This window comes from Salmo salar, chromosome ssa13 (genome assembly GCF_905237065.1).
Source record: "Salmo salar chromosome ssa13, Ssal_v3.1, whole genome shotgun sequence".
NCBI classification, from domain to species: Eukaryota; Metazoa; Chordata; class Actinopteri; order Salmoniformes; family Salmonidae; genus Salmo; species Salmo salar.
The window spans coordinates 98,419,360-98,434,257 of record NC_059454.1 but is presented as its reverse complement, the minus strand read 5'-3'; the positions used below and the strand labels follow the sequence as shown (position 1 = coordinate 98,434,257).

General features: G+C 42.1%; 1 protein-coding gene across 1 annotated transcript; it reads left to right on the top strand.

Annotated features, from left to right (window-relative positions):
• Nucleotides 1–7,813: 7,813 nt before the first annotated feature.
• LOC106568359 (zinc finger protein 180) lies at nucleotides 7,814–14,425 on the top strand. The gene is made up of 2 exons (XM_014138638.2): nucleotides 7,814–8,087; nucleotides 12,590–14,425. Exons 1-2 carry the CDS (start codon nucleotides 7,925–7,927, stop codon nucleotides 13,564–13,566), a joined length of 1,140 nt encoding a protein of 379 aa, XP_013994113.1. The 5' UTR covers nucleotides 7,814–7,924; the 3' UTR covers nucleotides 13,567–14,425.
• The last annotated feature ends 473 nt before the right edge of the window (nucleotides 14,426–14,898 follow it).

Here is a 14,898-nt window from a genome sequence, read left to right as displayed (position 1 = left end):
GTCAAGAGGAGTTAAACAAGGGTGTCCGCTGTCACCATATCTATTCGTTATGGCCATCGAAATGCTAGCTATTAAAATCCAATAACAACAGAGGATTAGAAATCCAAGGCTTAAAAACAAAAGGTGTCCATGTATGCCAATGACTCAAGTTTTATATTAAGTTGGTGGATGGGTGTAAGCATCTGCCTCTGATTCCAAAGGTTGCAAGTTTGAATCCAATGATAGTTGTTTTTTATATTTTTGTTTTAACCCTTAACCATTCAGAGTTAATGCCTAAATCTAACCTTAAACATTTTGATGTGACATTTCAGAAACAAGGATGAATGTCTAATTCTGACGTGAGACACAGCTGGTAGGGAAAATCATGCTGCTCGCTCATGAGTTCAGCAACACATTGTAATATGACACAATACACTCCTGTGAATCAAATTCAACCCATGTAATCAATTAAGCAATGCCAGTCACAGGAGGCTGCTGAGGGGAGAACGGCACATGGAAACAATACAATTCCACTAATTCCACTCCAGCCATTACCACGAGCACATTCTCCCCAATTAAGATGCCACCAACCTCTAATGCCAGCCTACCATAAACTCATTTCCAATACGTACATTTCCATTTACAGCAACGAAAACCAATAGGCTGCCAAGAAAACCTCCATACCTTCAGGCTCTGATCAGGCCCTACGCCCAAACAAGGGCACTGCGTTCATCCACCTCTGGCCTGCTGGCCCCCCTACCTCTGAGGAAGCACAGTTCCCGCTCAGCCCAGTCTAAACTGTTCGCTGCTCTGGCACCCCAATGGTGGAACAAGCTCCCTCACGACGCCAGGACAGCGGAGTCAATCACCACCTTCCGGAGACACCTGAAACCCCACCTCTTTAAGGAATACCTAGGATAGGATAAAGTAATCCTTCTAACCCCCCCCCCCCCTTAAAAGATTTAGATGCACTATTGTAAAGTGGTTGTTCCACTGGATATCATAAGGTGAATGCACCAATTTGTAAGTCGCTAAGAGCGTCTGCTAAATGACTTAAATGTAAATGTAAATGTAAAACCATAATAGAATGTATCTGTTTCTAATGAAACTGTCACGACTTCCACCGAAGTCGGCTCCTCTCCTTGTTCGGGCGGCGTTCGGCGATCAACGTCACCGGCTTTCTAGCCATCGCCGCTCCATTTCTCATATTCCATTGGTTTTGTCTTGTTCCATTACCCACCTGGTTTTCATTCCATAATTACTGCATGTATTTAGTCCTCTGTTCCCCTCCATTGTCTTTGTGTGTAATTGTTTGTTTGTTATGTGGATTATTGTCAGGCGCTTTACTTTTGCTATGTTCTGTGTTTTTGGCACGTTATTGTTTTTATGTGCTGTGATTTTTGCTCTCCTGCACCTGACTTCGCCTCCCATACACACCCTTGACAGAAACAGACCGATATGTAGCTATACCCAGGTGCGTCATTTGGGTTCTTGCATTGGAATTATATTGAATTCTGCTTATATCACAAACATAGAAGTTCAAATGTTTTGGACCAAGAAGTAATAGCGTCCATGGACAGCACAATAGACGCTAAAGCAAGATTCTGATCAAAACCAACCAGCTAGATTGAAACAATGTTACCTTTTCAAAAAGAGTTGCAACCTCCTTGATGCTCTGTGGAACTTCCTGAGTAATCGATTATTCCATTCTCCCTGAAATTTCCTCAAATGACAGTTGGATTAGTTGAGCTTTCCTCGGATGTAGCATGCTTCTTCTTCGCTGACTGAGCACGTTTGTCAAAGTGGAAAATGAGTTATTACGTGTAGCTGTGGACGCCCCAAAAGTCAGTCCATGTTTCAGTGCAGGTCCAGAGAATCGTTGCAGGATATCAAGTGAGGTCTGTTTGTCCTCACTGGAGCCAGAGCAGGCGATTTCAGTCTGCAAAAACTGCTGAGTGACACTAAGCTCAGCTTCCACCAAACGGTTTCACCTATTTCAGATCTAGAAAGTCATGGCTCTCTTGGTCAATGGCAGACAGGGCCTCCACCAGTTGGCTGTTGCGTTCGCTGACATCTCACCAATGACAGCATCCAATGTGTGGAGGCCCTGTGTGCCATACACTCAGTCTCTTCTCCTCTGTCCTGCTGGCCTACTGTACTTTCCACCATGTATTTCTTGTCTGCGTTAGCATTGGTCCCAACACAAAACTTTCGACATGGGAAACAAAATGCCGTATCTGCAGTAACCGAGTATTCCAGCCACTCTCTTCTCATGAATCAGTTGCTATTAAATTAACATTTTTGGACAGAAAACCTGTGGCTGGTGTAGTATTCTAGGCTAACCTGGGCTGGTTCCACTGTTACAAGATCATCAGGAACAGTTGGAGGTAGAGCCATTATCCTGGCAGCGCTTGTGGAAGGGTGGGTAGGCTAGCTAAGAAGCTTACTCAACTTGGTAGTGGTGGGGCATGAGGCAGATGAGTAAAGCAGCTTCAACTGTAAACTTGGCCCCGCCCTTATAAATCAAATATTACAGGCGCATCACATTATTCACTTAGCCTACCACAGATGAGAAGTGACTCTTCCGGCTTTTTATGGAAACCCAAAAGGAGTCATACCTAACCACCCAGTGACTTTTCATAGCCCTCCTGACACAGCACAGCGGATACACAGATTTGTTTTTGCGCCAACCTGTCACTCAATCATTTTAAACCTTCTTGCTATTTCTATAAAGGACAAAACTAAAACTGAGGGGGCGCAAGTTTGAACTGAGAGGGGTAAGCCCCCTTTAGCCCCCTCGTGGAGCTGGGTCCGAAGAGCTCTGAGTCTGAGCACTTGCATACTGCAGCAAGTCATTAAAGCTGAAAGCCCCTTTGCCAACAGAAATTATGTTTCTCATTAATTGAACTCCTATCTCAAGTGATGGTTGTGTTGTTTGTATCTCATTTCATTACTGTGTCAATAGACTGCAGGCACTCAGAACAGTGAATTTGTAATGGTTATGTAATATGTACGTTTGTGGACACGTATGTGTGTGTGTGTGTGTGTGTGTGTGTGTGTGTGTGTGTGTGTGTGTGTGTGTGTGAGAGAGAGAGTGTGCGTGCGTTTGCGGAGCAGTGCGTTTCAGCTTGTGTTAATTTCAGACTGTATGGGTAGAGAACGGCTGTGAAACTTTTCCTTCTTCAAAACAACCTTGTAACGTCACTCAACCAGGAACACTCAGGTCAGTTTTAGTATGAGAACTATGAGAAAGTTCATTAGCAACATTATCCCCATTTTTATGTTATACACCCTAGAGTCCATTTTGTTGAAAATGGCAGTGGTGTACACAAGTTTACCTCCCTTAACTTGACATGATGAAAAAGAACATATGTCACAGTGGATAAACTTGCATCTAGGCCCATGATCTACTTTTGGGCTGACTAACTGTTAGAGGTTGCCCTCTAGTGGGAAAAGAGAGGAGAAGGCAAAAAATAAAGATGAAAGCTGAAAAATAGGTGGATCAAGTACTGCAATGGTAAGATGATTGAAAAACAAACACTCAGTAGCGAACCGTCATTCAAGGCAGGTGGGGCTCTGAGCTCTGCATTTTTAGCAAAAAGGTTGCCTTTTTTTAATGTTATTTTGGCATTGATAAGTGCCATATCAGTTTGCAAACAATGTAAAAAATCTATAAAAATCATTGAGTTAATAAAGCCTCCATACAAACATGGTCTCTTTTTTTACTTTCTTGAGTAAGGCAGCTCCAAAATGCAGGTTTTTCAGCCTAGCTCAGTGCTTTCTGTGGTGGTGGGGCAGCCAGCGGAAAATACAGAGTATAGGGGTTGGTAATGTTATCTAGTTGCTCCGTGATTGGCTCAGTGTTCTGTCACTCATGAGGACTCTGCGTCACTGCCAAATCTAAGGATAGAGCTCATATTCAAGCCCCTTGTGTGCTGTTGTAGAGTTACATTAGAAGTGCCCTTCCAAGAAAGCTCAAGGTCATTGGCCACATATAAAATGACGTCAAATCACATACCTTTGATTGGACTGATCATGTCAACATCTTACTTTCAAAATCTTAGCTAGCAGTTATCATCATGAATGAAGTCGACAATCTACTGGCAAATAATTTTGAATCCTTGTCATATGAAGAGAAATAATGAAGAGAAATTATAGATGAAACGTATCGGTGCTAATCGGCTATTGGATATAAACATTACACAACAAGTTGGAAATCGCAAATTCAACACTGAGTGGGTTGGAAGGAATCCGTGACTAACTGCAAGTATTGCAAAGCAATCACTAGTCTCCTATTCAGTTGAGTGGGTGTGTGGTCCCAATTCTAAGTTTAAGGGTCTCTTTTCCAAGCTTAAAATGAAAACATTCAACATTGGCCATGCTGTCAATCCAGCATGATTTCTGCCGCACTCAAAACAATTGTTAACTCGTAACTGGGAAATCTGACCAGTGAGTTCAAGACAACTGGGAACAACTGGGAACTAGCTCCGACTGGAAAAATACGTTTTGAACGGTCATCCAACTCGGAATTGTAGGACGGGAACTTGGGCCTCTTTTTAGAGCTACAATCTGAAGATCACTGACATCATCAGATCACTGATTCAACCTTGTTTTTTTCCGAGTTCCCAGTTGTCTTGAAAACACCACAAATCCAGAGAATGCCAGACTTTGATGACAACGTTTTATGACAAAGTTTGCCCATGAAGGACCGCCGTGCCACCTGTTCAAGTGAGCACAGCACAACAAGTTGAGTCCAAAAATGTATTGTATGTTGCTGCATACATACTGCAATGTGCTAGGGAGATACTGTAGCTAAGAAAGTAATACTAAGTATATGGCCATTGGATATATGGCATAGCTGTTAGTAACCCATGTGCCTAGCCCTAATAATTTGGTCAATTTTGCCCTCTTAATTTAACCTGTTCTGACTTGGTGGTGCACATGTAGCCTATAACCTGTTTTAGAGAAATGTAATCATTGAATATTGTAAGAGCTTTCATTGTTTGCTTATATGCCCCCTTTATTTATCCTACGGTTCTGACTTGGTGTACAGCGAGAACACTGTAAGAACGGCCCATGTTCTGAATTCTGTTTCTGTACATTTCAAAAGTGCTGAACAAATAGTTATATTGACTACGTCCATCCTAGCTCCTTAATGTCTTAATCGAAATTACAGATTTCCTCTTATCTGCTTGTCGTTCCCTTATGCCATAGTTTGTACATCTCAATTGTCAGTAGAAACCACATTTGTTTAAGCAAGTCAGCCATATCAGCTATGTATTTTTAAAGGCAGTAAATTAGGCTGAATTAACTGTTTCGCTGCCAGACAAGGCTCTACTGATAGCCAGGTGTAGCAGTGGTAAAATGTTGGGACTGCTATTGGGACAGCTTTCTGTAGGCACTAACAGTTTGTGGGCACCATTTGTCACCGTTATAGTGCAATTCATGTATTGTTGAGTGTTGTGTAGTGGCGCTCAGCCACTCCATCAATCAATTAAATGTATTTATAAAGCCCTTTTTACATCAACAGATGTCACGAAATGCTATACAGAAATCCAGCATAAAACCCCAAACAGCAAGCAATGCAGATGTAGAAACAATGTCAGAGACGAACAATCCTTTAGAATTAATACATGTTACGTTCTTACATTTCTATGGTAAACACGGCCATATGCGACTAGAGTGCCGACGTCACTTCCGTGCTTACAGCGTTCCAAGTTTGCAACTGCAGCCCCAGCATTGCTGCATTTAGACAGTGTCCTTCCCTCTCGCCGAACACCTGCCCTCACCGTTGTTAATTGAACTGCGGGAAAACAGACCAGACAGGCGGGGGCGAAGGACACTCCCCTGCTAGTACAGCAGGCGGGAGCAACACTTAGCACACGGTTTCGTCCCCAACCCCCATCTGCTGTGTACCAGAGAGAACCATATCCGACAGGCGGGGACGAAGGACACTGTACCGGTCGCCCCAGCCTCCCACTAGCGCGGGAGGCTGGGGCGACACCGTGTGCTAACTAGTTAGCAAGCAAGCTAGCATACGGTGTTGCTAACAGCCGATCAAGCCCACAGAAGAGGCAGGGCGGAAACGGTAGCAAGTACACACCCGTAGTGCCCTCACCTCCACCTACCTGTGTGTACTAGATATAGTTAGCTACCCTTTCCACCCCCGCCTCTTCTGTGGGGTTTATCTGTGGTTGGAATCCAACATTATGGTGCATTACCGCCATCTACTGTACTGGAACATCCCTGCCTCACGCCCATGTACTGGAGTCCTAGCTTAAACATGTACCAATAGAAGTATAAAGTAGTGGGTTCCTGCAGATGCAGAAACGCACTGAATTGCGGCCTGCAGTTGCACCCTTCTCTTCAAGTTTGACACATCAGTTCGGCTAGCAAGAATAAGCAACACCAGTGGTGGAAAAAGTTCTCAAAAGTCATACTTGAGTAAAAGTAAAGATATCTTAATCGAAAATGACTCAAGTAAAAGTCAACCAGTAAAATACTACTTGTGTAAAAGTCTGAAAGTATTTGTTTTTTAATATACTTAAGTATCAAGTGAATGGAATTGCTTAAATGTACTTAAGTATCAAAAGTAAAAGTGTAAACCATTTAAAATTCCTTATATTAAGCAAACCAGACGGCACAATTTTCTTGTTTATTTTTTATTGATGGATAGTCAGGGGCACACTCCAACACTCAAACATAATTTACAAACGATGCATTTGTGTTTAGTGAGTCTGCCAGTTCAGAGGCAGAGGATGACCAGGGATGTTCTCTTGATAAGTTTGTGAATTGGACCATTTATCAAGTATTTTGGGGTGTCAGAGAAAATGTATGGAATAAAAATAACATTATTTCATTTAGGAATGTAGTGAAGTAAAAGTAGGCAACATTTTAAAAAGTAAAGTACAAGTACCCCAAAAAACGACTTAAGTAGGACTTTAAAGTTTTTTTACACAACTGACAACTGAGCAAGACCTAGAAAGAATAAATCCTCAGGGATTTTCCTTCAAAATATAAGTCCTACAATGAATTTGGTAAAAAAATGATTCAAACCTTCAAAATTGGTAACATTTTATGAGGAAATATAAGCAGACTTAGAATTGTGTTTAACAATATGAAAAAAGGAATAAAGTTAATCGCCTTTATAGCTAAAATATTATTACCACATTGACATTGTTAACAGCATTAAAAGTAATGATTACTAGATAGGTAACAGTAATACAAATAACAAAACATGAATGATAATATTAATAATAGTAATAACAATATGAATAATCATCCCATACTTAATTAGCCCATTCGTATTGCACAATGTTCAGGATGTTTTTCACATTGAACATACAAGTATTTACACCATTTGATGTACATTCTGTCGGAGTTAAAGTGGGGTCCATTCTACTCAGGAGCACTTTGAGTTTTTAAATCCACAGAGTTTACATCCATAGGAGTGTTGATGCTCATTTGGAAGCCCTTACAGAGTGGCCCATCAACTTAAAGAAAATATTGGATTTCAAATTGGACATGTATCGCTATTGCACCATACAAAATGATCTGTACGTTGTGTCACAGTAAAAGCTCCTCTGCGTGTAAACTCTGTGGATTTGGAAACTAGAAGTGCTCCTGAATAGAATGGATCCCATTTTGCTGTGTATGTACAATATGAAAAACGATTGGATTAAAGTGAACAAATAACAATATACATGATTCTTTGAATGATAATTAGTATCAAATATCGATAAGTGTACATTTTCCATAATTGTCGACCTAATTATTCATTTACAAAGTAAACAGGACGGGACTCTTATTCCGAAGGATTCCAAAAATCCATGAACCGGAAGTACTTATTTATTCTTGCCTGCTTCACAGCGGTAAATTTGACAACAAGTTCTAGCTAGCTACGTGTATTTCAGGAAGATCTTTTGACCCCGATAATCTTCAAACAATGACTAAATTACAATATCTGAATGTATATCTAACTGAGCGTTTGATGCAAGCTGCGGAGGAGATACTTGGAGTGGTCGGAGACACGATATCCGAGTACCAGGAAGAAATAACCCGGACAAAGAGAGAGAACCAATACCTGAAACGACACTTGATCACACCGGGTATGTAGCCATCTAGACTACTGTACTCTTATTTACACGTATTATCTAGACACGTATTGCATTGTATTCTACAGTATTTTACTCTGTAGGGCAGAGAGACGGTGAATACCTAACGTAGCAGGCGTAAAGAGACGCCTGGGCGGAGGTTAGCTTTTTTTTAGGGGAAACGGCCGTTAGGTTCAATACTGAAAACCGGAAACAACCGATTGATTGTATCTACTCGCGGAGAGTCGTCAATCCCAAACCACCCATACCAACGCGTTTAGAGGGCCCTCGGTGGCGAGGGGATCAATAAACCCATAAAGTTTGGGACACACTGGTGACTGAAATGCAATACATGTTACACTTTTAAATAGTAAAAACGAGCATTCAAATTAACACCCACACAGTCGTTTTACAATATTTCCCTTTTATTTTAAAAGGGAGTCCCATAACTCTCAAACCCTTCTCCATATCTAAGGTTTCCAGCTGTTACATTCCACCACAGTTGGCTCCACGTGAACTACATTTTACATTTTAGTCATTTAGCAGACGCTCTTATCCAGAGCGACTTACAGTAGTGAATGCATACATTTCATACATTATTTTTCTGTGCTGGCCGAACCCACAACCCTGGTGTTGCAAACACCATGCTCTACCAACTGAGCTACAGGGAAGGCTATATTTTTGGGTGTCAACAATTCCGAAGCTGTGTTTTATTGTTTAGAAACGCCAATCATCACTTTCAAACCAGTTTTCTAAACACATGCTGATATTCCCCATATCTTTCATATCAGCAATACATAATATTTCAAATAAAGAAACACTTACAGTAGCAGTTTTGCACAGATGCACAACCTGTGTGCTTCCTGTTGACGAACCACACTACATCCCCTGTTATGCTTACACACAGGTGTTTGTGTAATGCTAGATAGCTATTTATCACAGGTTGCGACCTATGTCTTATAATTAGGTACGCCTCCATTATTTTGTGTGAACTTGCACTACATGCCACGACAACTGCCATTGAGTGTACTTGTAAACAGTACAAAGCCAATTAGCATTACGTCACTACATGTCATACATTAGCTAGCTAGTACACACTCTTTAGGCCTACTCTACGCACTCAATGAACAGTTTTTTTTGCGAACAGTGTTTTGTTTGAGTAATATTATTAGACTAAGTTATGACTATCCAATCTACTTATCACAGGAATAGTAGGCTATTTTACATAAGTCTGACAGCCTGTGCCCAAGGAAGCGAAGGTAACCTGCCTAAATGATTACTGCCCCGTAGCACTAATGTCGGTAGCCATGAAGGCTGAAAAGCTGGTCATGGCTCACATCAACAGCATCCTCCCGGATACCGTAGTCCCACTCCAATTCGCATACCGCCCCAACAGATTCACAGATGACTCAATCTATATCGCACTCCACACTGCCCTTTCCCACCTGGACAAAAGGAACACCTATGTGAGAATGCTGTTCATTGACTACAGCTCAGCGTTCAACACCATAGTGCCCACGAAGCTCATCACTAAGCTAAGGACCCTGGGACTAAACACCTCCCTCTGCAACTGGATCCTGGACTTCTGGGTGGTAAGGGTAGGCAACATTAACATCGACGGGGCTGTAGTGGGTTGAGAGTTTCAAGTTCCTTGGTGTCCACATCACAAATGAACTATCACTGTCCAAACACAGCAAGACAATCATGGAGGGCACGACAAAACCTTTTCCCCCTCAGGAGACTGAAAAGATTTGTCATGGGTCCCCAGATCCTCAAAGTTATACAGCTGCATCATCGAGAGCATCCTGACCGGTTGCATCACCGCCTGGTATGGCAACTGCTCGGCATCTGACCGTAAGGCGCTACAGAGGGTAGTGCGTACTTGAGGTCGACCGATTATGATTTTTCAACGCCGATACCGATTATTGGAGGACCAAAAAAGCCGATACCGATTAATCGGACGATTTTTATTTATTTGTAATAATGACAATTACAACAAGACTGAATGAACACTTATTTTAACTTAATATAATACATCAATAAAATCAACTTAGCCTCAAATAAATAATGAAACATGTTCAATTTGGTTTAAATAATGCAAAAACAAAGTGTTGGAGAATTAAGTAAAAGTGCAATATGTACCATGTAAAAAAGCTAACGTTTAAGTTCCTTGCTCAGAACATGAGAACATATGAAAGCTGGTGGTTCCTTTGAACATGAGTCTTCAATATTCCCAAGTAAGAAGTTTTAGGTTGTAGTTATTATAGGATTATTTCTCCCTATACCATTTGTATTTCATATACCTTTGACTATTGGATGTTCTTATAGGCACTTTAGTATTGCCAGTAACAGTATAGCTTCCGTCCCTCTCCTCGCTCCTACCTGGGCTTGAACCAGGAACACATCGACAACAGCCACCCTCGAAGCAGCGTTACCCATGTAGAGCAAGAGGAACAACCACTCCCAAGTCTCAGAGCGAGTGACGTTTGAAACGCTATTAGCGCACACCCGCTAACTAGCTAGCCATTTCACATCGGTTACACCAGCCTAATCTCAGGGGTTGATAGGCTTGAAGTCATAAACAGCGCAATGCTTGAAGAATTGCTGGCAAAACGCACGAAGGTGCTGTTTGAATGAATGCTTACGAGCCTGCTGCTGCCTACCATCTCTCAGTCAGACTGCTCTATCAAATATCAAATCATAGACTTAATTATAACATAATAACACACAGAAATACGATCCTTAGGTCATTAATATGGTCGAATCCGGAAACTATCATTTCGAAAACGAAACGTTTATTAATTCAGTGAAATACGGAACCGGTCCGTATTTTATCTAACGGGTGGCATCCCTAAGTCTAAATATTCCTGTTACATTGCACAACCTTCAATGTTATGTACAATTCTGGCAAATTAATTATGGCCTTTGTTAGGAATAAATGGACTTCACACAGTTCGCAATGAGCCAGGCGGCCCAAACTGCTGTATATACCCTGACTGCTTGCACGGAACGCAAGAGAAGTGACACAAATTCATGTTAGCAGGCAATATTAACTAAATATGCAGGTTTAAAAATATGTACTTGTGTATTGATTTTAAAGAAAGGCATTGATGTTTATGGTTAGGTACATTGGTGCAACGACAGTGCTTTTTTTCTGCAAATGCGCTTGTTAAATCATCACCTGTTTGTCGAAGTAGGCTGTGATTCGATGAGCAATTAACGGGCACCGCATCGATTATATGCAACGCAGGACACGTTAGATAAACTAGTAATATCATCAACCATGTGTAGTTAACTAGTGATTATGTTAAGACTGATAGTTTTTTTATCAGATAAGTTTAATGCTAGCTAGCAACTTACCTTGGCTTCTTGCTGCCCTCGCGTAACAGGTAGTCAGCCTGCCATGCAGGCTCCTCGTGGAGTGCAATGTAAGGCAGGTGGTTAGAGCGTTGGACTAGTAATCGGAAGGTTGCAAAAACGAATCCCTGAATCCCCCCTGAACAAGGCAGTTAACACCCGTTCCTAGGCCGTCATTGAAAATAAGAATGTGTTTTTAATCTGACTTGCCTAGTCAAATAAAGGTGTAAAAAAAAAAAAATTGAAATCGGCCCTAATTAATCGGCCATTCCGATTAATCGGTCGACCTCTAGTGCGTACAGCCCAGTACATCACTGGGTTCAAGCTTCCTGCCATCCGGGACCTATATAATAGGCGGTGTCAGCGGAAAGCCCATAAAATTGTCAGAGACTCCAGTCACCCAAGTCATACTGTTTTCTCTGCTACTGCATGGCAAGTGGTGCCAGAGCGCCAAGTCTAGGACCAAAAGGCTCCTTAACAGCTTCTACCCCCAAGCCAGAAGACTGCTGAACAATTAATCAAATGGCCACCGGACTATTTACGTTTTACATTGACCCCCATTTGTTTTGTACACTCCTGCTACTCACTGTTTATTATCTATGCATAGTCACTTCACCCCTACCCACATGTACAAATTACCTCTGTTAACCTGTACCGGTACCCCCTGTATATGGCCTTGTTATTGTGTTACTGTTCATTCATTTTTACTTTAGTTTATTTGGTAAATATTCTCAACTCTTCTTGAACTGCACTGTTGGTTAATGGCTTGCAAGTAAGCATTTCACAGTAAGGTCTATACTTGTTGTATTCGGTGCATGTGACAGTTTGATTTGAAATGTGATGACACATGGAATGCTTTATTATAACGGTGCATTTTTATGGTGAAAATTAGCTTCCTTGGCTCGGTCAAAATGGTTTTCTAAGTATCTAATTAGCCCCTACACCATCCATCATTTTCACTCTCTCAGCTTTGGGAGATGTGTGCATATGGCAGTGGCACAGGTGAATGCGCAAATAGAGGAGTGGGGAAAGGGGTGATATTGGATTCAGCCAGAGACATAGATATTACATTGACAGAACAAGCTAGCTAACACAATGTTGGTCTTGTCAATAGCTGTCATTGCTTTCATTGATGTCATTTATTGTCTTCTTTACACCAGCTCCTCAGCCCATTGTCTCTTGGGTCTCAGAGCAGCAAACTCCCCCTGAGCTACAGCACTGTGAGCAGGAGTGGAGCCCCAGTCTGGGGCAGAGGGACCCAGAGCCCACACAGATTAAAGAGGAACAGGGTGAACTCAGGACCCGTCAGGAGGTAGAGCAGATTCAAGGGCCGGAGGCTGATACCAAAGAAGACTCCATAATCATTCCTCCCTGTGTGAAAAGTGACTGTGATCAGGAGCCACCTCAGCCCACACATCTTCCCCAAACTGTGGAGAACAGAGAGAGAGACTCTCTACTGACCAACACAACTGGACAGATCAAAACAGAACCTGATGGAGAGGGCTATGGAGTATCACTATCAGAACCAACCAGTGACTCCCCTCAGTCTCAGCCCCTCTCTGCAGTAAATCCAGCCTGTTCTAGAACACAGAGTGAGAACACTGAAAGTGTACCTGATGTTCAGAGAGATCCAGAAAGGAGACCAGAGGAGGACACCCAGACACACTCATGTACTCAGTGTGGAGCCGTGTTCTGTGAGCTTTCCCAACTGAAGGCACACATGCTATCCCATACAGTACCACACAGTGGTGACACTAGTCACAGGCAAATCCTCTGCACAGTCTGTTGGAAGTCATTCACCTCTACCAGTTACCTCAAGGTCCACATGTGTTCTCACAATAAGGAGAAGCCCTTCCACTGTGGTGTGTGTGGCAAGAGCTTCAGCTACTCAGGGAGATTAAAGGAGCACCAGCGCATCCACACTGGAGAGAGACCGTACCGCTGCCACGTGTGTGGTAAACGCTTCAACCAGTCAGTCCATCTGAAGACCCACCTGAGGGTCCACACGGGGGAGAAACCCTACTCCTGTCCTGTCTGTGGGAAAGGATTCAGTCAGTCCAGCCATATCAAGGGGCACCTCAGAACTCACACTGAGGGAGGTAGAAGAAAAATGCCTTGGAGTGGAAAGAGCCCGTGAGAGCTTAGACAGTCTTCCATTCTCAAAGTAGCCAGTGTTTGGAAAGAGAATGAGAGACATTCCTTCTCTTCAATGCTACTAATTCTACATATTATTGTAACACTAGAGGACTATAGCATGTGTGATGTTTTGCAGACTGAGGCACCTCATGTCTGCATTGATTCGAGAGTTGCTTAATAACATGCTATGAAAATACTTGTGCCTCATGTATCACTAACTATGTTAAGAGAGAAATATAATGTTAATTTTGGTTAGATCCCCCATTTTTTTCCTAAAGTGCTCAGTGGGATAATGGTTACAGGCAACTTTTTTTTTTTTACCAATGTTGTAAAACCATGTTTGAACACTAGATGGCATACTTGAGTTCTCTCACCCAGAAACACAGAGGTCAGTCTTGGTATGACTGAGGAAGTTCATTAGACCAATATTATCCCCGTTTTATTTTACACACCCTAGAGTCCATTTCATTGAAACTGACAGAAAGGTCTAACGTATACATAGGGTTTTCTACTGTACACAAGTTTACCAAGTTGTTTCATTATGTAAATGTATCATTCGTCAGAGTAGGCTAAACTTGTCTAGTATTTGTAACGATGTACAGTGTTTATTTTTATGGTAGGTCTAGCTAGGAGCTACTTCTGAGCTGACTAACTGTTAGAGGTCGCCCTCTAGTGTGGAAAAAGGGAAGGGGGGAAATAAAGACGAGATCTGAAAAATAAAGTTGGATCAAATCAGGGAAGCCACGAAGTTCAAGGCCGACCGCAGTACTGCTGGCATTGTTTGCCGAATACAGGACCCCCGATTATAGGAAATGGAAAAATGGCAATCTTCGTGTAAATAAATACAAATTAGAAGACAATCATGGAATCAATAATTGCATCTATTACACCAGATGTATTTCATTGAACCAATTTTAATTTTTTAAATTCCACACAGAAGAACTTAAGGATAACTTAGTAGCTAATGGCAGCCTGCAGTACCCCGGTCGGCATTTAACTTGAGATACTCTGAGGGGCAGCACTGAACTGGGACACTCTTTTCACGAGGTGTCCAGCTGCGACGTCGTCCTTCCGGGTCTCTGCTGCCACCTACTGATATGTCATCTCTGTGTAGTGCATCTCTGGAAAAGTGGGAGTTTCAAAAGGAGTGGACGTTTTTCGAAAGCAACCATATAATTAGAAATGTGGGTCTCGAAAGGTGCCACTCGACGTAATTTGGGTTATCGGACGTTAGTCACTGTCTGCAGAGATGACAGTAAGGAATTCCAGTTATGCAACAAAAAGGCTATTCACTCACTTTGAGCTGTTTTTGAACGTTACCTGCCGGTAGCCA